At 38.0% G+C, this 26,019-nt stretch overlaps 1 protein-coding gene across 7 annotated transcripts in view; it reads right to left on the bottom strand.

The window, feature by feature from the left end:
• Window positions 1–26,019, bottom strand: part of erc1b (ELKS/RAB6-interacting/CAST family member 1b) — a 192,658-nt gene that overhangs the window by 117,454 nt on the left and 49,185 nt on the right. For 2 of the 7 annotated variants that reach the window (XM_081363055.1, XM_081363059.1), the window contains 6 exons: window positions 23,259–23,396; window positions 19,692–19,832; window positions 15,445–15,585; window positions 13,279–13,314; window positions 9,103–9,296; window positions 6,385–6,396 (listed from right to left, as the gene is read on the bottom strand). In XM_081363055.1, coding sequence (XP_081219181.1) covers window positions 6,385–6,396; window positions 9,103–9,296; window positions 13,279–13,314; window positions 15,445–15,585; window positions 19,692–19,832; window positions 23,259–23,396 — 662 coding nt within the window. The remainder of the gene's footprint in view (window positions 1–6,384; window positions 6,397–9,102; window positions 9,297–13,278; window positions 13,315–15,444; window positions 15,586–19,691; window positions 19,833–23,258; window positions 23,397–26,019) is intronic. The other 5 variants (XM_081363057.1, XM_081363060.1, XM_081363058.1 and 2 more) reach the window with 3 other exon arrangements.

The following is a 26,019-nucleotide window of genomic DNA, read 5'->3' as shown; positions in this document are numbered from 1 at the left end:
TATATAAACACGTTTTGCAGTTTTATTAGTTAGCTCTGGTGTTTTGTGCCAGATAAATGGTGTAATTGCAGAATTAAATGGTACCATCTGACGATTATGCTTTCAGAAATATTATTTAGTTTGCGACTTATAGTTAACTAGTTCTACTAGGACCCAGCGTGGCTTGACTGTAGTTGAACTATTTTATGAGCATATCTGCAAAGTCGCAGCTCCAAAGTAGCTTCCCCAACACTGCTAATTTGATGGCTATTAAAAAAAATCTAATAAAAGTGCCTGGAGTCTAGAAACACCAGGCAAGATGTGCTGTGCTGTCAAAAGACCATCTCGAAGACAACATGACCATATAACAAAGCAAAAGAAAGACTTTGTGTGTGTGCTCAAGGGAGTTTGTGTAACAGGTCATAAATATACTGGAATGTTCCTATTTGGTGTTTCCAGAAGAGGCCAAGCCATCTGCTTGGCTCCACTACACTTGCAATAAGCAGCTGACTGTTTTTATGCATTGCAGGCCAGCCCTTTATTCAGGGTTTTGATTATATGTTTATATGTCTCCATTTGAGCTCTGATGTGATGGGATAGGTAACCCCATTTCACAGAGTTCATGAGGGAAACACTTCTACAACAATAAAGTGAAACGCTGACATCTAATTCAGATGTAATTCGCCAGTCGTTCTGGTATTTTTGATATGCTCTGATAAAAACATGATGGCGCAGGAATATAACAAAAAACGATTCTTAAACCTTGCTGAAAGGAAGGCTTTGTGGGGTTGATATTACCAGCACGCAAGCCAATATTTCCAGTGAGCTCCACTTCAGATATAAATGATGGTGACACTCTAATCTAGCCCATCCTGTCAGATTAAATCAAATATCCATTCCAAAGATTCCTTAAACGGACCCAAAATTTAGCTCTGCTTTATGTCCAACAGTGAAATATTGAACTACACAAACATACGTGACTCTTCTATTCTGATTATGGAAGTGTCATGTAAACGCTTTAACCTAACCATTATCATCAGATTAAACCAATATTCTAATTTCTAAAAATCTGAATAAGAATATCAATATCTGTATTCATTTGAATACACATTATTTGAAATATCTGAAAATTCTGAAATATAAGGGTTTTATTTATTTTTTTTAAGAATGCATTCATATGATTGGTGACGGTAAATATAATGTTTTAAAGATTTCTACTTCAAACTTTGAACAAATCAGCATATTATAATGTTTTTTGAAGGATCATGTGACACTTAGGACTGGAGTGATGATGCTGAAAATTCAGCTTTGCCATCACAGGTATAAATTATACTTTTAAAATATATTAAAACAGAAAATTTGTATTTTAAATTTTAATAACATTTCACAAAATTACTGTTTTTACAGTTTTTTGATCAACTAAATGCAGCTGTGAGCACAAGAGACTTCGGTCAAACACATTTGTCAAAAACAAATCTTACAGACACCAACTTTTGAACGGTTGTGTAAAAAACAGGAATAAATACAAGAGACTTTTGAAGAGAATGTCTCACTTTCTTGCTAACACACAAACCTAAATGGAAACATCTCTGTGTACTGAACAACTATGCACGTGTGCAAGGGCAGAGACCCCATTTACAGGGCCTTCTTTGTCAATTTTCCCAATGCCAACATTTTCCTTTCCTCTAAATAAAACTCTGGATCACATGCGTAACCCCCGTCATCTTCCTCCTCTCTGTAGTGAGCTTTATGTTGCATTAGCGGCCATATTATCAATACTAGGAAAACTGTACTATATTTGAGTACTAGTGTGGCTACAGGCAACGAGAGAAGCAACATTAAAATGAGTGGAAAAAATGAAACACAGGTAAACAGGTCTATGACAGGGCACTGTACTGAGGGAGAGAAAGAAAATAATCTTTCAGCACAATTTTGAGGTTGTCTAGAGGAAAAACACACTAATTATGCATCAAAACATAACATATAAACCTAAAAAAAAAAAAAAAACACGCAGACTTGGACACAGGTGAAAATGGAGTGCGCTTTGGAGAAAGTTCAACACTCCAGTCTAACCTAACGCTTTTTAATGAATCTTATCTTCAAAGAGCTCAAACCCTGAAATTTTATCAAAAATAGTAATTCATCTCGATCTTTAAATTAATAATTCATATACAAAACAGCTTCAGGCAATGTTCACAGGCTTGAAAGCACTTTGAAATTCTCATGATATCTGCTTGAGTATGTGAGCAAACATCAGAAAGTTTGTTAACTTTTAGCTATAAAGATGCTCTAAACTTCTGCATAATGAAGCCTTTGAAACTTGCATCCAGTAAAGACCCCTCAAAAAAACGACATAAAAAAAGTCATTCACCCAGCCAAATTAAGGCCCCAGGGACGGACATGTACTTTCTGACATCCCAAAGCCATGATGAGGCAAAAGCAAATGTTGTTGAATGACCACCGCTGCAAGGTCAAGCTAGAAAAACAAAAAGCAACCCAGACCTCAAGTGCAAAAGCTTAAAATGACTTCTTATAAAAAGTTCGCTCTTTCGACATTTCCTTTCTCAAAATAATATGAACCTACATTTCTAAACAATTACGTTCTGTGGTCACTTAAGTGGAGAAATGAGGCCCGGCGGGCATAAAAGCAAACGTTATTCCAAAGTTCAATCGCACCTGACACTTAATAACATAAAACAAGACCCAATGGTAAAATTGGGTGCGATTTTGAGATGAATGCGCACGGAAATCAGTGTTGAAGAAATAAATCCATCACGCCGTTATGAGGAATTCTGGGTAGAAAACAGAAAGGCGTCTTATGTTACGGAGCCAGCGAGCGTTTATGAGCGGGCTGCGCAACACAGAAGGCTGGAGATGGTTACCGCGCCGCGTTTTCATCCAAGCCTTTTGGGCCCACTTTTTGATGTCATTTTTCTTTTTCTTTTCAATTGCGCTGACAGAATTGCACATAAGTGTGCCCACACTAACAGTCCAGGATGGGATAAACAGCAGAAAGGTTGAGTGAGGACAAAAATCTTTCTGTTTATCACAACCACGACCTGTTTGACCAGCAGAGAACGGAGTGGAACGCCATCAAAGACTGTTTGAGTGCGTGTGTTTACTCCATCCCTCATCCCTCTCGAAGCCATCCTTTAATGTCAATTGTGTCTTTATATTGGCCGGAAATCTCCTTCCTGGCGTTCAGGATATGTTCGTGAGCTCAGGACTAATAAAAGGCAGGAAATGTGGGTTCTTCGCAGGCTGTGGCCATTTCTCTAGCAGCAGGTGGAGGAGAGCTGGCAAGAGCCGCTTCGTGATAGCGGGACTCATTTTCACAGTTCTGTCTGTGGCGAGCGCTAACTTTTCGAGCCTAATAGACTTTGGCTTGTGAGAACGTTTTGCGGCCAGGTGCACGATGGGGTGTCCCTGCGTCTCTTACGTATCGCCCTGTGCGGAGCGGATGATTCCCTCCGGCCCTCGACTAATCTAGTTAATCATGCGGTCGGCCCTGAGGCCAGGCCAGCCAAAGCTAACTGGAAAGCACACAGAGACAACAGACAGGCGGAGGTGTTCCTCGAGCCGGCCGGATCGTATGCACTCGTCGACAGGCCCAGAGAAGCAGACCTCCCAGTCAGTGCGGGACTGTGGCCTTCACCTGCCGGAGGAACCGACACCAACAGACCAGCGCAGCAGAACAGCCTCCCGCAATAATGAGATACAACCCAGAAATACAGCCTTCTACCTTCTCCAGAATGAGTAACGGTGACTTAAATTACACAAACAGAACAGAGGTGGAACAGAGAGGAAAAAAAGAGGGAGGAATGACAAAATACTATACATTACATAGACAGATACTATATATTACATATATAAGTTGACAAAATAAAATTTGCGGCCAATAAAGAAAATCAATCATGTCAATAAAAGTCTAATAATTTGGTGTGTGTATATACACATATATACATATATTTATATATACATAAATAAATAAATAAATTTAGAGCTGGTAAGTCCCGCCCCTTCCGCTAACCCCACTGGACCTCTAGGTTGAAAAATCGTCAATGCAAGTGAATGGGAGAAAATAATTATTTTCTGGTCCCGATTGAATTTTGCCATGAATGTGAACATGTTGTCTGTGATTTTTTTATATAACTTTTCGTGTAAAGAATGCTACAATTTAGCGGGTAGAAGTTTTATACGGTTAGACTTTGTGTGAGAGCACTTTGTGGACTACAACTCTTCGCTGCTTTCGACGCGTTTGAAACGTCAACACCGCTAGCACACGGACACTAGCTCACGGATCCCGCTAAACATGGCTGTGTCTTTGGTGCACTTCACCGCCTTCTTTCAGGGAGAGGACAAAATCGTTGAGGTTGGCGAAAACCACGGGTAAGTCAGCTTTATGGGGTGACGTCACATAGGCGACATGTAGTCTTTCTCGTTATGTCTTTTCCACAACTGCTAGACGAAGAATCATACCATATACTGTCAAACTCGTAACATGAAAAATTATATAAAAAATTCACAGACAACATATGTTCACATTCATGGCACAATTCAAACGGGACCAGAAAATAATTATTTTCTCCCATTCACTTGCATTGACGATTTTTCAACCTAGAGGTCCAGTTGGGGTTTTACGGATGGGCGGGACTTACCAGCTCTATATACACACACACACACACACATTTATATATAAATATATTTATATATACATAAATAAATATATATATGAAAATCATATATATATACATACATACACACATACACACATACACATATATATGTGTATGTGTATGTATATGTATGTATGTATATACACACACACACACACACACAAAATGTCATTTTTTACTTAAAAAAATTAAACAAAAGATAAGTCAGGGACTGCCAGAAAGAGACAGATCGAGGAAGAGAGAATGAGAAACAAGAAAAATAGGAATACAGGTATAAAGACAAAAGAAGAGAAGAAAGAGAATGAAAACAAGAGAATGAAAAGAATAATAGCCAAAAAAGAGTGAGAAATCAAAAACAAGAGAAACCAACAACAACAACAACAAAAAAAACCCAGAAAAAACAGAATGAGAAGAAAAGGACAGAAACAAAGAAAAAGACTTCAGGGAACGACACACATCACATTTATTGTCAAGCATTTGTAGACTAAATCAAGCGGCCCTGGAGCTCAGCAGCAAATGCGTAACACTGGGGAAAATTCATTTCAGAGTGACACGGATTCCTTTTCATTATGCTGAACCCCTTCATCTGGGGGAGATATCAAATCGACTATGTTTGTTGAGTTCCTGAGATCCAGAGAATAAATTAAAAAAAGCCAAAAAACAAAGAGGAGGAGAAGAAGGATTAGGGGGGAGAGAGAGAGAGAGAGAGATTTGATTTTTGATTTTTAATAACAAACTTTAGAGAGAGAGAGAGAGAGAGAGAGAGAGAGAGAGAGAGAGAGAGAGAGAGAGAGAGAGAGAGAGAGAGAAAGAGAGAGAGAGAGAAAGAGAGAAAGAGAGAGAGAGAGAGAGAGAGAGAGAGAGAGAGAGAGAGAGAGAGAGAGAGAGAGAGAGAGAGAGAGAGAGAGAGAGAGAGAGTTGACAGTTCTGTCAAGCACTCCCTAACATTCAGCTTGTTTTCTAGTGGAGTAACAAGAGCGGAAAAAAATAAAACAGTTTGACAAGTCTCTGTTCCAGACCAAACTAAAAAGAGATGTAAATAATAACCACGATAAACAAGCCGAATGCCGAGATCCCAGCTGTAGTGGGACGGCTCCGTATTGACAGTGCGCTGGCAGAAGAGGCAAGCTTTTCAACACCACGTGGGAGAAAATGACTGATGGAGATTCTTTACGCTCCAATTAGAAGTTCTGCAAGGACTCTCCCTGGTTCTTTTCCCACATCCTTTCTATCAGCAGAAGCTCTGGCGAGTCGTTCTTTTCTTCTTCTGAACTCCATCTCAGCAGACCTCACAGGTAAGCTGGCATGCATTAATAAGGCAAGCTCTTCTGTTTGTAGTGCCTGCTTGACCTTCCCAGGTTTCCTCATTCCTTCTTTTGAACCTTTAATCAATTCAGGTCAGAGCAATTTCAGTTTTTTTCCACAGAAACTTTAGAAGCAAGTCCAAGGGGAGTGATGGAGGCACCAAGAGCAAATTGGGGTTAAGTGCATCGCCCAAGGGCACCACCACACCACAATCAACCACTGAATTATTTTACCCCCATCTAGCGGATATAGTTTTCCCCCCCAACGGCCCCTCAATAACACAAGTCCCAGATCCATCGAACCATCCTTAAAATGATTTACAGAGTGGGCCCTGTTAAAGCAGCACATAGTTTGTGTGTTACAACGTAAAGAAGTTGATTTGCAGTACAAAAGAAGTGCAAGCAAGGAAAGTAGGCATACTGACCTTGAAGCCAGACTGGGATGTAGACAGCATTCCAGTGAAAAGAAACGAAGAGGAAGAAAGAGAGAAATAGAGGTGAAATACACACAGAGTGAGCTGGGTTAACTTGGAAAGCTGGGTAAGACAAAAGAGTTAAAAGTACATGATCCTTCACATGTAGACTTCTGATACACGCATACTGAACGGGGGGGAAAAAAACATTTAAAAAAAGCACCTGACAATGTGACATGCAATCTCACATGCTACTCAGTTTAAAGAAAACATATTAAGGCCATATAAAGTCAATAAAAACCAGATGCATCTTTAGTAAGGACGTGAATTGATTTAAAATTGATTATGCAAAATAATCTAATAATTCACAATTAACCTGATATCAAAATTTCCAGAGAAAAGCCCCCAAACGATGTGACAAAACATAAAACCGGAGCTTATAAAACACATATAAACATAAAAAAAACACACATTTAAAAAAGATGAGAATAAGCTTATGTATAAATAGTGCTTCTGTTGTGCTTCTTCAGACTCACCCTCCCATTTTAGCTCCCTCTTGAGAACAGTGAGCCTTACAATCCTCCATAATTACTGGCAAATTTACTGCTGCCGAATTTATGAAATAAATACCCCAATGCCCCAATTCAACCTCTGCCATTTTTCGGTGACTTTGAAGGCATTTTCGAACAAGACCTGCCTCCGCACCACTGATCTGCAACAAGAGGAGCTTTGGCTTCTCCATCTCTGAGTGAGAAAGGTAATCCTGACTCCTGAATCCGAACAGAACGCACCGCTTCTACCTGCCATTCGCGTCTTGATTAAAGACGCAAGCGCTAACAGAAGAGGATCTGTCTGAATAACTCTCCGTCAAAACCACATGAAGAGTCAAACTCCAGAGTGCCGGGAAACTAAGACACAGAAAGAACAATGGGAGGTTTTTGAGAACCGAACTCCCCGGTGAGTTTCGAGAGCATAACCTGACTCTGAGCGGTAATTAGCTGGGAGCGCCACGGTTAGCAACTGCGGCTGGTGTTTATTTCAGAAATCTTCTCTCGCTTGACATGAATGATGCATCGAGCCAAGCATATGGAGTTTGTTTTAGTCTAATCCTCTCCTAACGCAGATCTGTAAAGCGTGAGACATTCAACGCAAGTCAGATTAATATTTATGAAACAACAGAAATCCACCAAAAACACTTCTAGTATTCAACAGCGAGAGCCTCAGTGCAAATAAATGTCCCTGTCAGGCTAAAGCAGGGCTTTTTGTAGACGCTGGTGCTTGGGAACGGTCTCGGACAACAGCTTTGAAAGGCCTGATGGAGGGTGAAAGGGAGTAGTACATGACTGTCAATGCACAAAATCCACATCCATGACCTCCACGACTCTTTACCGCAGGGCCAGACTCTCCCTCACATTCTTGTCTGTTTACACTCCAGCTCTACTTCAATTATTCATTATCTTTATTTATTTATTTATAAGAGCTGTGAAGATGTCAAAAGGTCTATATTTGCCTCTCATTAATTAGTCCAATTACACAGGCCGAAAACACAGATGTTTACAGAGCAAAATGTCTAGAAAAATGCTCCGGGAGGAGCAGACATACAGTTGAAGATGTGCAAATCATAAAGTGTTCATTTATGGAGCTCTTTGTAGCTTAATCACTTTATTCTCCATGTCTACGGACACAGAACATACTTTGGGATAAGAGCAACGTATTGGGGATTAGAACTAAATCTACAGTCTATGACTGCCATGGATCTACTAGACACGCTTAATGACAATGCCAACATCCCATAATGCTATTGCTGAAGTTGCTCTCCAAATCCCCTGCAACTCATTCCTGGTCTGACGCCTAAATAAACGGAGGATAAGAGATGACTGAGTGGGTGAGAAGGAAAGCTAACAGAGAACACAAACTGAAAAGTGAGGAAGACAAGGAAGAACATTGACACCCTCATCTTCATCCTTGTGCCATAGAGATCTTACGGTCTTGGCGGTTCTCCAAAAGCAAAAAGGCAAGTTGAGGGGGCAACACTGGCTACTTATGTGCACCCAATTGAACTATACAATGACAAATGGGATGCCCTATGGACTTCAAGGACACAAACCAAGGCAACAAGAGCACAAATCAAAATCAAGTGCACTATTTTGGATTGGTGTGGTCACCTATCTGTCAGTGGCAATATACACATGTATACTAGGGTTTTCACAATGCCCAAATGGTGGCTGTCAATACCCAATACAAGAGAAAATTTCACAATTGGTGCACTCACTACTATAAATACTGTAGAAAGGCTTGCTTTACTTTTATTTTGGCATGCTATCGCAAAAGCCTGCGGTGGCAATACGAGAAAAAAAAAGGCTTCATTGGCACATGGAGAATGGAAAATAAACTAAAGTTGCAAAAATGAAAGAATGAATAGTAAAATATTGGGCTAAACACACTAAACCGAACATGTAACTGAAAGATCACATGCATAACAAACAACCTGGTAAAACTGACACAAATGGAGTAAGAGGGTGACAAGTAGAGAATCCAACAATTGGGGGTTTTATTCCCTGACAAAATCTTCTTTTGCAGACATCTGGGGACATCTTCAGTATGTAAAACATTCATAAATGAAATAAACCACGTTCATATTATAAAGGGTTTGGGACAGACGGTAGCAACTGTACATAAAATCAACAGAAGTCTATGTTGTCTTATAAACTTGTGTGTGTGTGTGTGTACCTCTCTAGCTCGTTGATCTTGTGATCCTTGTCATTCTTCTCATTCTCCATCTCTCTGAGGATTTCCAGGAGCCGGTCCACCTCGGTCTGTGCCTTCCCAGCATCCTCCTTGTAACGCGCCACCTCCTGCTCGAGTGTGGCAATGCGCTCCGATAGTCCTGCATTTACCTGAGCCTCAACCGCAACTGACTGAGCCTGTACGGACCAAAGGTTGAGTTTCAGGGGGCAACAATAACAAAGTCTGGATTTTTTATTTATTCAAAATAATATAGAAATAATATTAAATCATTACCAGCAGAAGTATTAGTAGTAGTAACAATAATAATGACGAATAATATTCAATTTAATTAAATATTAAACAGTATGTGAAAACCTGTTTGCAAATATTTGATAATTTATCATTTAACCACATTGGATTTGGTGTAAATAGGCCTTACACCTCAAATTCTCAAACCAGTTTGAACTGTAAACTGGTATACTCCACTGTATCTTTTCACAAACTTTGGGTTTTACATGGGTCTGTGCTGTGAATGGACAAGAAGCCTAGATGCCGCCCTGACTTCAACTCTCCATGGTTGAGTAGAGACAAGCGGTCAAGCATGGCCTAGACACTGTCACCGGTACATGTGTGTCTGTGTGTTGTTTTGAGGTCTAAGACACCCAAACTCACACCTTGAGGCTCTGTGTAAGGTCCCCCATTACATCACAACAGGATACAACCTCATTACTCTGTGTGTGTGTGTGTGTGTGTGTGTGTGTACACACATGGAAACACAATCATGCTGAAGTCATCAAAATAATTAGTGACATTACGGCCGTCTAAAGTGCCGGGTCAAGGGCCTCATCTAATGAAAAGTAAATCAATTCACTTCCCCCTGACAATTAAAGGAGTCAGCCGTAATGTTTCTTTCATAAAAGTCCTCTAAAAGGACACAGGTGTCTTCCTGCTGCAAAAAAAAACCTAAAACAGTGCAGGCTTTACAAGGCGAGTCATTTACACCATGACTACATGCATGTGTGTACGGACCAAGTCTGAATGCAGAAGACATTCAAAGATAGCTTGAATCTATCCAGAATATGTTTATATAACAAGCAGGCACAAAAATAAAACTAAATAAAGTAAATCCTTACTGTGTCATGCTGGTTAAAAATACAGCAAAGTGTCTGGCCTCAGAGGTCTCTTTAGACTGGCACTGGGTGAAAGAGGACTGTTCTGGTTTATTGAGGATAATATTTGAAGGTGACGTTTAGGCCCTGCTAATTAGCTTTATTAAAGTCTCGACCTGAGGTTGAGTAGGTTTCCACTCTGACCGCCAAGAGCTTGTCATGTATGGCGGACCGGTTGCTGCACACAAGGGCTTTTACGTGTGTGTAAAAGGGCAAGTCTGGCAAAGAAATTAAAGTTTGTATACGAAAACACGACAGAGACACGTAATGTACAATTAGCATCAAGAAAGTGTCAGAAAGAGGGCGGAGCAAAATAAATCTGTGAGTACAAGGCATGTTCCATGAATAGGGTCTGCAACTATTAAATGACGTAAAAAATGTAATTATATAAAACTAAAAATTAAATATAATTTGAGCTGTTTATTTTCTGTTCATTTTTCTGTGAATGGAGGTTTACAATTTTTCCAAACCAGTTACTAAAATTCAGGGTATAAATACAGTTTAAGACCAAAAAGGAAAAACAAACTGTGACTTTAATTTCCTAGAAAATAAATTTAGTCAAATAAATAAAAGTAATAATATAAAAAATAACATGCATACTAGTAGCAGCTAGTTTCAGACCAAATTCTGTTTTGAAGTGATTGATAGACCTATATTTTCCATAATTGGAAGGGAAAAAATGTATAATTTTCTACCTAAAGTAACTGGGAATGGTAAAGTTTGACAAAAGCAGTCAGCACCAAAAAAAAAAGTGTGTGTAAATATATGACAATAGATTATTTACATGTAGATAATGTCAAAACATTGACTTTGCTGCATGATTTTAATTGTTAAACATACTTTTGCTCTCGGATATATCAAAAAATTTGAGGAATATAGATATTGATGTTTTTAAACCGTTTCTGCTTTGCATGCAAGGCTAATTTAATTTATGTAAGATAACAGTTTATATAAAGCGCAAAAATAAGATATTTTTGTTTTTTTGAGTCCAAATCAAAGTATACTTGATAGGTTTGAATGTGGCACATGACTATTCATCTGATCACATAAGAAAAGCATGTGTTCAGGACCACAGACAAACTCGTTCACAATACGGACACAGCTGCGTCCTTTCGAAAAAAAACAGAGAAATGGACAAAAACAGTCACAGCGAGACAGACAGACTGGGTAGGAAATAACTAGCATTTGTATAGTTATTAGTGGGCTGTTAGGGACACTGTGTCTGCTTGTAAGCTCTGTGCAGTGTGTTGGTATTGGACACTCCAGAGCGGTCAATCCATATGGCACCATCTTTCAGAGGAACAGCCAGTGTCCCAGCGCAAAACGGGGGGATTGTGGGAAATGCGGTTTAATAATGTTGTTTAATAATGTGTTTGTGCCTGTGCCTGTTTGGCTGGGCAAAATAACAGAGCGGCTGTGTGAAAACAGCACACATTTGCAGTGTTTTTTTTATGCATTTACGCTGACTTTCTTGACCTATAAATGTTCTTGTGAGAAAACATCTCGTTGCTGAATGATATGAATGTGTGTGTGCAGCAGGGGATATAAAAGAGTTTTGATGTGCCTCCATATGAAGTAGTTGAGGAAGTGCATTGGGGGATTCTTGGCTGGTTTGTGTAATGTACACTGTTGGATGTCTTGGTGGCATGTCTGTTCTCATTTCATGAGCCTCGCTGACACCTTAATCCATGTACACTCCTGGCGGTCACGCAGGGACAGTTGAGTCCTCCGCCCCCTTTCTGTCTCATCCAATCACAGCAGACGCCCACCGAGCTGTCAGCGGGTTTTCACTTGCACTGCTTTTATATGAGACCCTGTGCGAACACAGACACACACACGCTGCCAGAGATTTCATTACTCTTGGAATGGACGATGGGACCCAGATCTTCTCATCAAGCCACGCGAAGAGCTCTGAATATACGTATGAAGGTGATCGGTTCATATGAGAGATCGACATCACCATCCAGAACTAAATGTACACTGCAGTCTGAAAAACTAACCACCACAATTGCACAGAAGCACACATACTATAAACACTAAAGCTTATGCATATTTAATGGGAATTTAACTCGAAAAATTCAAGCTGTCATCATTTACTCGGTCATGTTGTTCCATGACTTTCTTCCGTAAAACTCAAGAGAGAAATTTTAAAGAGTGTTCAGGCTGCTCTTTTCCAACAAATTTTAGTCTACATTGTCAAGCTCCCAGAAAAACTATAAAAAACACAATAAAAGTGGTTCATATGTCCAGCTGTATGTCAAGACTTCTGCAATAAGGACAGATTGACTGAAAAAAGTTTTATTCTTTGAAAATCGAATCATCTTCCCTTTAATAGCTCCCAAATCTCAGTCAAGCATTAGCAAACTCATATTTGGAGCACCAAGATATCAATTACACCAAGCGCCATTTGAGTTTCATTCTTTGCTTGAGGAGGTAAAAACACTACTTCTACTACTACTAATAATAATAATTATAATAATGGTGGTTATTAAAATATTAGTAATCATCATCATCGTCAAAAAATTTGTTTTGTTTGGCATACTGGTTTGGAACGACAAGACAGCAAGAAAATGACGACAAGTGTTCATTTTTGAGTTGAAAACTATCCCTTTAATAAAACTATACTAACGCTAAAAAGGATCGGGGACTTGTAGAAATGTAGCATTTGTAGAGGCACGTGCTCACCATGCTGACACAGCTCAACGCGACACATATCAGCTTACAAACACGGCACTAAATCCAAGCTCTGCTGCGGAGCAACGTCAAACCACACAAGACCATCACTCTCAAGCTTTAGATAAGAAAAGATCTCATGCAAGCAAATCTCAGAACACTCAGAGACTCCGCCAGCCCCCTAACATATCCTCTCTATCTCACATACACACAAAACTAAACTTGAGATAAGCCTCAAGCTCATGCAAGCAAAGCTCCACTCACACATTTATTAGTTACACACACACAGAGACACTGGCACTGCTAAGGGAGGCTTTTCACACCAAGATGCACTTACAAGATTGAAGGGATGGCCTGACATGAGCTCAGAGCACTTTCGGAAAGAAAGAAAGAAAAACACAGAGGGGTTGGGGAAGAAACAGAATTGGGTGATACACTGAGAGCGATGACAAAATATTTTATAGGAAAAAACTTGAGAAATATCTGATCTGGTTAAAAAAACAGAAGGCGAAGATGACAAAGAGGCAAGAACAAGAGAGAAAATTAGAGAAAAGAGAATTAGAGGGGATGAAAACATGGCAATGAGGAGAGAAGTCACAGACATGTCTAGAGTAAGAAGTGGTGTCAAAACATCACTTATGGTGGATTGAGAAAGCATGAGCTACAAATAGAAGAGACTTGAGATCATTGGGAATAGGGCTGCACAATATATCAAAATAAATATGATCCAGTGTTTTATAGTATCTCGGAGCAGATTGGTTCATTTACTGTAAATCAAGCCACTCTGAGACACTGACAAATCACTATCATGGGCTGCAAATGTGTAAAGGAACACAGTGCTGCACTTCACTCTGAAACACACAGCGCATAATTATTTGCCGAAATAAAAGCTTGATGGTTTAACGTTTAGAAATGAAGAAATAATAGTTTTCTAAACAATGTTTCATGTACAGATTCGGACTGGACTAACATTTATTGCAGAGGTGGGAGTGTGTGTTTTCTAGATGTGGGCGTTACAGAAGGTCATTCTGCTGTGCTTGCGTGCATCACGTATGACGTATGTTTATTAAATAATTATTTATTGATATAACTTTAATTTATTATTAAAACCCTATTTAAATAAAGTTTACAGAAGTGGCTGTTAATAATAAACCAACCTAAGTGAGCAGAGACATCTAGACCTGACACTGAAATTAAAATGTGCAGTCCTTGCATTTTTAGCGATTTGGCTCTATTTATTCATTTTATAAATTAAAATTTTTCATCTGATAACAACCATATTGAAATTAAATGAAAGCACGCGAAAGGTAGGTCAAAAAACACGAGGAGAAGCGTTAGTATAATACAATATCAGCAATCACAGACATTCGTATTCACACAGGATTCGATTTCTCAGAGGACCGTTGAGTTTGCCGAAAAACAGTAGATAATTTGCCCTTGAATTTTTTTATCAGACAGGATTGAAATCAAGAAACACGCCTATGAAACATGAATTTCTCTAATGAAAACTAGAGAAGTTTTATAGGAAGTCCGAATAGGGCTTAAGACATAAATATTAATGTAATTTTACAGTGTACTATAAAATTTAATTAAATAATCTTTTTTAAAAATGTATAGTACAATAGTATTTTTTCGAAAAATCAATTAAAAAAAAACATTTATTAAACATTTATAAAATATTAAACAGAATATTGTTTGATAAAAATCCTTTTATAATCCTATTGAAAGGGTCAAAACAGTGGAAATGAAGCATATGACAACAGTGGAAAGACTTTTTTTTTACTCCCTTCACTAAAAAAAAATCTAACTTTTTTACCTCTAAAAGGATGGTTCAGACTAAAAAGTAATTTTTCAGCTTTTTAAAATGATTGTTTTATACAGATGCACTCCCCTACAAAATCGGTCAAGAATTCTTTCCAATTAAAGCTATTTAAATTCAATAAACAGCTCTGTTCCGAAATCAAGCTGGGTAACATTTTAAGTATCAAAATGATGATACCACATGTTGGCCAGAATCTCTCTAAATAAAACTAGACTGATTCACACAGTATTTGTATGTGCTGTGCATACTATCTTAGCAAAATGCTAACAATCAGCTTTGAGCATTTCTTGAGTATCTTTTCGCACTTGCATTTGAGTGACTAATAACGTAACTGCTCTGTTAGAGTGTTAAAAATCAGTCAAGTACAATATTCTGGTTCATTAAGAATGCTGTCGTTGAAGGTAGCGGTCTTTGTTGACCATGGGCAGCGAGGCTGCTAGCTAGGGGTCTGAAACTGAGCTAATATCTTCCCTACAGCACTCGACGGAGAAAAGCTCCACAGATAAAGTGCACTTGGGCAAACATTCAGCTCATTGTCATTGTTTTAAGTGTTGTCAGAGTAGCGATAACGACGTGCCAGTCACCGTAATGGCTTGTTACGCGCTCTTGGCTGCTCAGCTGACGAGACTCGCTGTATTTGCTAGCTGTGATGCTTCAATTCCATCCAAGTGTCTGGCTCACCTTCTTGAGCTGATTCTCAAGTTTGGTGCATTCCTCTTTCTTCTGTTCAAGAGCGATTTCGAGACTCTTCAGCTTGGAGTCCTTCTTCAGTCCAGAGGAGGCCAGGGACGAGGCGTGCTCCTTCAGGTCCAATACAGAGGCCTGAGGGCGAGGGAAAGGAAGGTTAAATCAGAGAGCACTTATTGAACAATCTACCCCTGAATGGAGACGATCAGGTTTGGGGGGAGAAAAAGCTAATGAGAAGCAGGAGACGACTTTGCCATCGTCATTCCACAGTCCCTGATTGCACTGAAACAACCTGAGCACAAACACATGTAAATATTTACCGTTTCGAGCCAATTTCAACAGCAGGAACCACGAAGAGCCAAGACAAATTGCCATGTGACAGTTTTTTCTTTTCGAAACACACATTTGTATACTAACATGCAATCAAAATGATTGAATTAAATCAGATCAGATAAGATCAAATAAACTGGACCTAATCTGGAAACATTTGAAACTAGATTTTTTTTTTTTTTTTTTTTTTTTTAAGGGGACAGTTCACCCAAATATGACAATTCTTACTCGCCCTCATGTCATTTCAAAGCGGTATCATTGTTTTTCTTCAGTGTAATAGTGTAATAAATGGAGATTTGAGCTTGCCAGCTTACAAAAGGATGCAAAAGCATCATAAAAGTGACTCATATGTTTCATACGGTATATTCTGAATCTTGTGGGGTCATACATTAGTTCATGAACGAATCATTATTTTGAGTCAAATATTTGCATTGAATCTTTTGATCAAGTTCACAAAACCAGTCAAAATGATTTTGTCCAGTTTCAGAGTTCAGCTCTCTGATTATCAGGAAATAGTAACTTCAATTTCAGTCAGTTTCTCACCCAAAGCAACCATACAGATTCAGAAGGGCTTTAAATATAGCGCTTGAATATAGGGCTTTTGAATTTATAGAGTTATACGGACCACTTTACGATACTTTTATGGTGCCGTCGTATTGCTTTTTTAAAGGACGAAAGCTCCAACCTTGGGTGAACTGTTCCTTTAACAACACAGGGTTTTATGAGGAATAATGTCATAAAATATGAAACAGGAGAACGATTTTGTGTAACAGTAGCGGTTACATCTCAATAGTAATATCACAAATATTGTGTGCTATTATGTACAGGGCTCTGCACATATGCAGTACATCAGCTCTCTGTTTTTTTAAGCCGAGTCTCGGGCATGCTGTTAAAACTGCAGCCCTCCATCCATGAGGCCTTTCCTGCCGTTTCCGCTTTCAGTCGGAGAGCCCCACAATTTCACACTCGACTGGAGTCCGCGGACCAAAATACACACTTAATGTTCATACCGCCGCGCCGCGTTCTCTCGCGTTGGTAAAGAAAACAGGAGAGGGGAATGATGGGATGTGCTGGACTCCACACTTTATGATTAGAGTGCGGGAGGGGAGGCCGAACGAGCTCGGAGCGAAGAGGTCACTGCTCAGGAACAATACAATGCAGGAAAAACAAGGAGAGGGATATAACAGGATGCAGAGCGATGGGAGGCGGCCACATACAGCTCAGGACAGCATTCAGATTTTACAACAATTCAATTAAGCCCACTTTTTTGTGACCAGTAACATGTTTTACCACAATGCTCATTTAATCAAAAAAAGAAAAAGAAAAGAAAGATGAAATATTAAAAACAAATGTACCATTTTAAAACTATTCATGAGTAGTTCATGCATATGACCTTTTTTCAATCAACATCAAGATTTAAGTTAAAATTTATATGAATTATCATATATTATATATTATCATACATTATTCAATTATATGAATGTAAACTATCGTTCAGAAGGGGCCGGTAAGATTTTTTTAAATGTTTTTGAAGTTTAAGTCTCTTATGCTCACCAAGGCATATTGTTGACAGCATTTATTAAAAATATAATTTTTCTGCAACAACATGTAAGAGCTTTTATTGTTACTTTTGATTAATTGTAATAATTTATTTTAATAAAAACATTGTCAGTGTCAATAGTCTAATGGGCAGCACTTCGACATACTGTACAGTACTCTATGAATAAAGGCAAAAAACAACAAAAAATAAATCATAAAAAAAAAATGTCTTACTGACCCCAAACTTTTGAACGGTTGAGAATGTCATTGTATTACACTAATTGTTCATTTTAAAACAGTGGAGAAAAAAATTTAGATTAAGGAGAATTTCAGGGGGAAATGTGGTTAATGGTCATTAAAATAATGGCAACGCAAAACACCTTAACAATCCTCAAAATATGCGTCATTTCATTTCTGCAAACTATAATTTCTTATTTCTCTTTTTGATTGTGGTGTGAAATGTGACTTGGGTTGGGCATGATTTCATGAGAATTTGTACAGCCTTTTGGAAGCAAAGAGAAATGGAAAGGGGGAAAGAAAGATGCCGATGAGAGGAAGAAGCGACAGGGTGAGACAGGAAGTGGTTTAGTGGTGTGGATGTGCATCGCCCATGTTCTAGAGGCAGACGGCGGAGAGGAATGCAGAGATCACAGCAAACAAGAATAACCTGAATAATAAAACAGCCACAGACACAGAGCTGCAGGAAAGCTGGTGTACGTGCACACTGCAAACTCCATCATTAGAGGGATAGGTCAACCAAAAATTAACATTCGGTCATCACTTACTCACCCTCACGTCGTTCCAGAGCCGTATGACTGTTTTTCTTCCATTGAACACATATGGAGAATTTTTGAATAATGTACAGGTCACTCTTTCCATGCAATTACAATAAATGGGGAGTGAAGCTTTCATGCTTCAAAAAGGACAAAAAAAAAGCACCATGAAAGCACCATAAAAGTTATAAAATAGTATGAACTATATGCTATATTCCAAATCTTCAGAAGCCATATGAAGTCGTTATTCAAAATAAAATGAAATTAAATCAAATAGAAAATTTTGCGGAAATGTGCTAAAAAAAAAAAAAAAAAGCTAAATCCTTTGTGAACTAATTTTATGTCCTTTGTGAAGCTTAAAATTTTCTGAAATCTTCAACAACCAATAGATTTTTTTTTTTTTTTTTACATTTCCACCAAAGGAAAAAATGTCATACAGGTTTGGAACGACATAAGGGTCAGTAAACGACAACCACATTTTAATTTCTTTTACACTGACGTAACACTAGCTAAAATATACAAGAAAGTGCAAAAGGAAAAAAGAAAGAGAAAAGGGATAGAAGGCAAAAAGGCACAAAAAAAAAAACCCTGAACAACAGAGCAGAGTTGAAGACAGAAAGAGAAATGAGCATTTGCTCTCTGGGAGGGGCCGTTCCCTCACATTTAGAATCCTCCATTTATCTTCTTGTCACACACACACACACACACAGGACTGACAGTGCTGTAGGTCCAGCATGTCTGTTCTCATCGCTACAGCTCCTCTGGGATTGTGCGGATGGCTGTGGAATCAGTCTGTCTCTATCAAGCCTGACTGAGCACCTTATCCAATAGCACAATCTGAAGGAAGTTGCTTCTAATGCTGTCTGGGATCCACTTCGACCTCTTTAATCCGCACCTGACACATTATACAGGATTACTGCGTTATAATGCCAAACCACCATCTGAATGTATTGCATTATGAATGTGAAATAGCTCAAGATGTCAGCTGGACGCCCACCTCTGAGCTGTTTGTTGGTTGTGTTTGCTCGTACAGTACAAAAACCTGTAACATGACTTCCATTAATAATACAGAAACATCAAATATATAACAGGAAAAAAAAGTGGTACGCTTGCATATTGGAAGGGTTTACTCACAGTTCTCCTGATAGAAGAGATTTCGTTTAGGATTTAGTTGTGGGTTTTAGTTAAGTGTGCAGGCCACGATTCAAGACTACAATATTTACACCGCAAACCCAAACTTCTGTTCACAAATATGCAACTAGATTACACAAATCTCAAAGTATGTTTGCAAGATGACATTGTAGCTTAACGGTCATCAACAGAGTAAATGATGTTGTAGACAAGGTGGTTTTCTAAAAGAACACAACACATTATCTATCGAGTCCAAGATCAAAACATTTTGCTCTCTAGAATAGATAGGATTCGCCTCACTGCTACAACATAAATCGATGATTTTTTTCACCCATTTCATTGTCAACCAGGTGAAAATCATTAGAAAACCCCAGTAGATTGTAAAAAAATCATCAAATGGGCAACTTCTTACAATACTGGCATTAATAAAGCATTAGTTTATGAGATGAAGCAAACACAAGCGCTCACCTCGCGATCGGACAGATCTCCCTGCAGTAGACTGACTTTCTCTTTCAGCTCTTTCAGCTCTTTCTTGTTGCTCTCCAGTTCTTCGCTCTTCTCTCTCTCGTCTCTATCCCTCTGTTCCTTCAGACGCTCGATAATACGCTCCTACAAACAAGAGAGGACATGTTAAATGTGTGATTTAGAAGCAGAGGGAAAAATGAATAATTTACTCAACCTCATGTTGCTACAAACCCACGTGACTTTCTTCTGTGGAACACTTTGAAGGATCTTAAGCAGGTAAGCTGACCATTCGGGACAACATACAATTGTCCATTAGTTGATACAAGATCGTCAGTGAATAGTTCGATTTCACTTATTTCGCCCTGTTCCTCACACAAAGCTAACATTTGGCTTTAGAAGATTTGGAATGAAGCTTAAATGTCATATGAGCTTCTATTATGGTAACTATGAACTGTTGACATATGGAAAACAGCTACTTGAAAAAATCGCTTTTGTGTTCCACTAACACTTAATATAACACTATAAAGATTTGGAAAGACATGAGTAATGATAGTGAGTAAATGCTGACCAAATTTACCAGAACCTAACACACTACATATAGAAGTTAACAATAATATTAATATCATTGATATATATATATAAAAAAAAATTGTTACATACAGTATTTACTAATATCCTAAATAATATTAATAAATAATATAATATAATATAATAATATAATAAATAAAGACTAATAGTTTTAGGTGATATATTCACATTAAATAAGAATTACAATAATAATAATCCATTAATCTAGCACAAAAAAAATATTATTACTATATTATTAATTATTTCGATTATTACAGTCATTGTTGTTAAAAAGATTAATTTAAAGTTAAAACTACTAAACATTATAAATAAATAAATAAATAAATAAATAAACAAACATGAATCTGGTGCAATAAACTATTGTTATAATTATTATAATTATTGATATTAAAAATGTATAATAAAACTAATTTAATATAATTTAAATAAATAAGCTGTGCCTTTAAAGCGTTCACTTTACTGGTTGGATATCTGTATTATGGAAGATTGAACACTATAATAGCACATTTTCTATGATTTTTTTCTTTTAAAAGATTAAAGAAAAAAGTAGCACAAAGAAAGAGGAAATGATTTTGTGGTTATGTGCATTCAGTTTGTGTAAGGGATGTAATATTTACCCAAAAACAAGAGTGGGCCAACACCTGTCAAAATTTAGAAAGAGCAGACACACCAATTCCTTAATTCCCAACTTAAGCGTAACTCTGCACGGCTAGAGGAACATATTTGAATGAACACATTGGGCGTACGATCCATTAATCTCACACATGTGTCAACTTTGGCCAGGTGTTGGAGGATTTGGCCACGTCTTCTTTCAGAAAATGGAAGTAACTTTAGCAGAAATGAGTCAGATCTGATGTGAACGGCTACTATGCTGTACAGTGCGCACTTTAATAACGCAGCAAAAAAAGCACCTTTAATAATCCTGAGAGGGGAAAAAGAGACACACAGAGCAATAACGCGAGACAATAAGAGGTCTGAGGAAAGAGTGTTTTGGCGCGGCCTCGCGTTCGCAGTCGATGGCTTGTGAAAGAGGCCGGCTGGAATCATGGAGAGCATCAGCCTCCAGCACTTTCACACCCGCGCCGGCCAAAACTCACACACAGAGCGGCCGAACCGGACAATAATAATACAGCTCTTTTTGAGGCCCGCACTGCATTTCTCACCGCAAAGGCTGTATTTCACTCTCCCGAGCCGGCGTTCCTGGCCGATCCTCGCTGAGCTGTGACATTAAGCATGACCGCTCATCGCTGCGCCAGCTAACTCTCTCCGCGATGCTCAGCGTACGGCATCCGAGGCGTGTGAAATGGAAAACTGTGTGTGTCTGAGTCGGGAAGGACAGAAACGGTCTGCGTGAGGGAACGTGGCGCAAAAGTGCATACGCCTGTGTTGGAGTGTGTGAGTCCACTAAACGTGCCAGGGCTCCCCTTTTCAATATGCAGATGGCTGACAAAGTTGATTTCCGCCCCGCGGCCGGAGGAACAGGAGGCCCAAACCTCGGCGCGTGAGGGTATGTGAGCGAGATGAAGTGGGGGAACGCAGAACAGCAGATCGCCGCCAAACTGCGGACACATAAGACAATGCTAATAACCCCCGGGTTTAATTCATTCATATTCATGAGGTGGAGTTCGGGGAGTGGGTGTGGGGGATATGTTGATTCGGAGAACTCCGTCATCTGGATGTCCGTGACCTGAAACGTTCAGAGGGAACTACGAGAAGGTGCTGGCGAAGACAATCACACATGCGATGTGAGTTGATGAGAAGTGACGGGGATTGACCCGTGGATCCGTGCGCTTGCTGGGAGGTCAATCGTAGTGTGAGAATGACTGAGGCCTTACATAAGGGTGTGTGACAGAGCAATCTTCACCGCTGTCACACACACAGCTTCTGCTGTACAGTATATGTTACCTGTGAACTCATGTCCTTCAGAGACATAACACACGCTACTACCATTCACAGAGTAGTTAGTAATAATAATAATAATAATAGTAACAAACTTAATGCAATATTAAAATAATATTTACTAATAATATTGATTTACACATTAATATTAAATATGACTTAATATAATTATTGATTGTAGTTAGAAAATACTTCTACAAGAAAATACTAATACTAGTATTAATAAAAAAACTAAATTTAATATTTATATAATATTTACTGTTAGTATTAGATTATACACTGATATTAAAAATTATTATAATTTTGTAATAATAATAATAATAATAATAATAATAATAATAGATCATACAATTATATTAAATAATAAAATTAATAATAATAACAATAATATCTTACTGTAATATTTATATATTTACTAATGGTATTAGATTATGCATTCATATTAAATAAGAACATTAATAATAATAATAATAATAATAAACATGTATTAATTTGATTTATTATTTATATATTTATCATTTATTTTTATTATTATTTACTATTATTTAATATAAATGTAATATATAATATTTACTAATTATATTAAATTAAACATCAATATGAAATATGAATTAATATTAATTGTAGTAAGAAAATACTATTACTATGGTACTATTAACCTAATGTAAGATTTATATACTATTTACTATTATTAAATCATTCATTCATGTTAAAAATTATGAATTGTAATAATAATAATGATAATAACTTAATGTAACATTTATGTACTAATTACTATTTACTATAACTATTTTTGGTCCCTTTGGACCCTTCACTTGCTGTAATGCTCTAAAAATTGATTACGGATGACAAAAATACAAAACCAGTGCTTTAGTTCCAGTTAATGCAAAAAAATCTGTACCACCAATCCAATTGGGCGGAGTATAACTAACTTCAATATAAGTTGCTTCAAAACTGCACGGGTGAGAATCATGGCAAACTAAATGTTGGTATCATAACAACCCTAAACCTGACAGGGTACAACCCGACATTGATGGATTTAGGTGTCTGTAAATGAATGTGTGTGTGTTGGTGTGTGTCCACCTTCTCAGCCAGGGCCTCCTCCAGGGTGGTGAGCGCCGTGTCCGTGTTTGAAGTGTCGGCCTGCAGGGATTTGACGCGCTCCTTTAGACTGGTCATCTGCTTCTCCTTATCCTTCAGCTGCTCCTGCAGGTTCTCAATCTGCACAGAGAGAGAGACAGTTTTACGACATCGAACTGCTCCAGATGAAGACATATCTATTAAAGCACAATAAACAACATTTACTCACACTTAAGCTCAGAGTAGACTAAGTGAAGCCATTTTTCATTTTATTTTCAGCACTTCCACTTACAGCATTCCATATGTAACATTAGGGATGGGGGGAGGGACGGATGGGTTAAAAACAATCTATTTTTTTCCCCACTGTTCAGCTGAAAATAAATAATGACCTCATTAGAAGCATATTCAGAACTAATTCTCTTCATAAACTTTCCTTATCTGCGTGCGCGGCTGGCGTGTGCGTGACGCCGCAGCTGATGAATGACACGGGAGAGATGGGCATTTCCACGTTTCGCTCCATTCATCATGTCCCGACAGCTCAATGAAAAGACTGACTGTTCCTGTCCACCGTTTCACATTCAATTAAACGCTGACGGATTTGATAAATAGTTGCCGTTTTTGTTTCTTTTAGCTGCTTTGAAACAACCTGCCGTTGATAGAGCGGCTCTCTGTGAAAACACATTTTATCAGCAGGCCTACCTCGAGTGTTTAGATTGAAAGTTCTTGGGCTGAACAAGATGGAGAAAAAAATATATGGTCTTTGATATGAACGTAATTGTTTTAAGACGAATAAACAAATATTCTGAAATGTTGAAGTTTTGTTGCTATGGCAGCAGCCTCACAGCCAACGAGAGTGAGAGTTATATCGCAAAATAAAACCAAAAAATGTAAACAAAGTTTACATTCAAATATTTTATTAATACATAAAAAATATAATCAAATTCTAATATTATTATAAAAATATTTGCATTATTTTTAATTCAATAACATGCATGTATGCATACATATATACATACATTATATATATACTGTATATATATATATATATACACACATACATACTATATATATATATATATATATATATATATACACACACATACATTATATGAATATATATATATATATATATGTGTGTGTGTGTGTGTGTGTGTGTGTGTGTGTGTGTGTGTGTGTGTGTGTGTATATATATATATATATATATATATATATATATATATATATATATATATATATATATATATACACACACACACACACACACACATTATATGAATATATATATGTGTGTGTAAATATGTATATATATGTATATATATGTATACAACCCCTTCAGGCTGATTCAAGACCCCAACCCGTTCAGCCTGTCAGGGTTGTTATTCGCTATAACAACCGCCTCGCTATACATTATCCCTTACATATACACAATACAATACACACTTTATATAATATTTTATTGGTTTTGTGTATCGTATGTATTTATATGTCATGTGACCATTAACTATAATCAGAGAACTGTGAACTTAATTTTATTTATTATTATTATTATTATTAATAACTTAATTTTAATTTTGGGTCTCAGGGTGTCTCATCAAGTAAACATATTGTGTCAAAGAGACAAATGCCTTCCAAAGACAAAAGAACATGGTTAAATTGCTCAAATAATAATAATTGTGTTCGTCAGGAGCTAATTAGATATGCAATGCTGCAATGTTGAGAAAACACTCCTTAAAAGTGAAATGATTTCTGTAAATCCAGTGCATCAACTACTGTGTGTGTGGCAGTTTTCAGTGGCTGGTCTGTGTGTGCAACTCCACAAATCTGGAAGACCAGATTTTATTCAGTTCCCGGTAAGGAGCGAGAGAAAACTGCGAAACTGTTTTTCAAACCGGACCACTGAGAGAGATAAAGCTGTGTCGACTTATGAATTTAATTAAAAGGGTGAATGTTTTGGCAAAAGCGATTACAAGGATAACAAATGTAGGCAGAGGGATAAGTGAGAAGAAACCCTATAATGAATTTGCCCTGGTTCAAAAAAACCTACAGTTGTTGCTCGAATAATAAAAAGTTCGGCAGGGTGTGTTGTTTTAAATAATTTCAGACATGTTTGGACAGATGTCGAGGTTAGTCTCAGCTGGTTTTAAAAAATAGGTTGTGCTGATTGGTCTCGATTTGTAAAGTTGAGTGGAATTGTGGCAGATTTTTAGCGAAAGACATAAACAGGAGAAGTGTGTGCACACGCATGTCCATTACGCACAATTAAACATCTCCAGCCCCTCATTAATCAAACACACACCTGACAGCTCCACCTGTCCGACGACACACACATTCTAATGTCTGAACCCATCACACACACTCCTCCCTTTGATATAGTCTGCGGTCGCCCATGAAACCTGCTTGTGTAACACAACCTGATTACGCTCCTCTGCCACATTACCCAGCAGTCTTGGGTTACCCCGCACAGCTTCGGCTATACGCTCATGAATATTTCATAGCGCGCTTATTATGCATGTGCAGAGTCGTATGATAACTGCAATTATATTTTGGAAAACAATCAGAGCATTGAGTAGAAAACTGCAATCCTGTCTCAGGCTAATGGAGGGAAAATGCCTTCATCTTCCTCACGGAGGAGACGGACATACGGATCTAGATTACGGGGGATCCATGTCAAGCCAAATGATGATTACATTCAAATAGCAGCCTATTAAAGTAGAGAAAGTCCGTGTTGGGATTCTGGGAGCAGGTTTAATCCGGAATTGGACGA

Source organism: Scardinius erythrophthalmus, assembly GCF_964197995.2.
Source record: "Scardinius erythrophthalmus genome assembly, chromosome: 4".
NCBI lineage: Eukaryota > Metazoa > Chordata > Actinopteri > Cypriniformes > Leuciscidae > Scardinius > Scardinius erythrophthalmus.
This window is presented reverse-complemented; position numbering and strand designations above follow the sequence as displayed.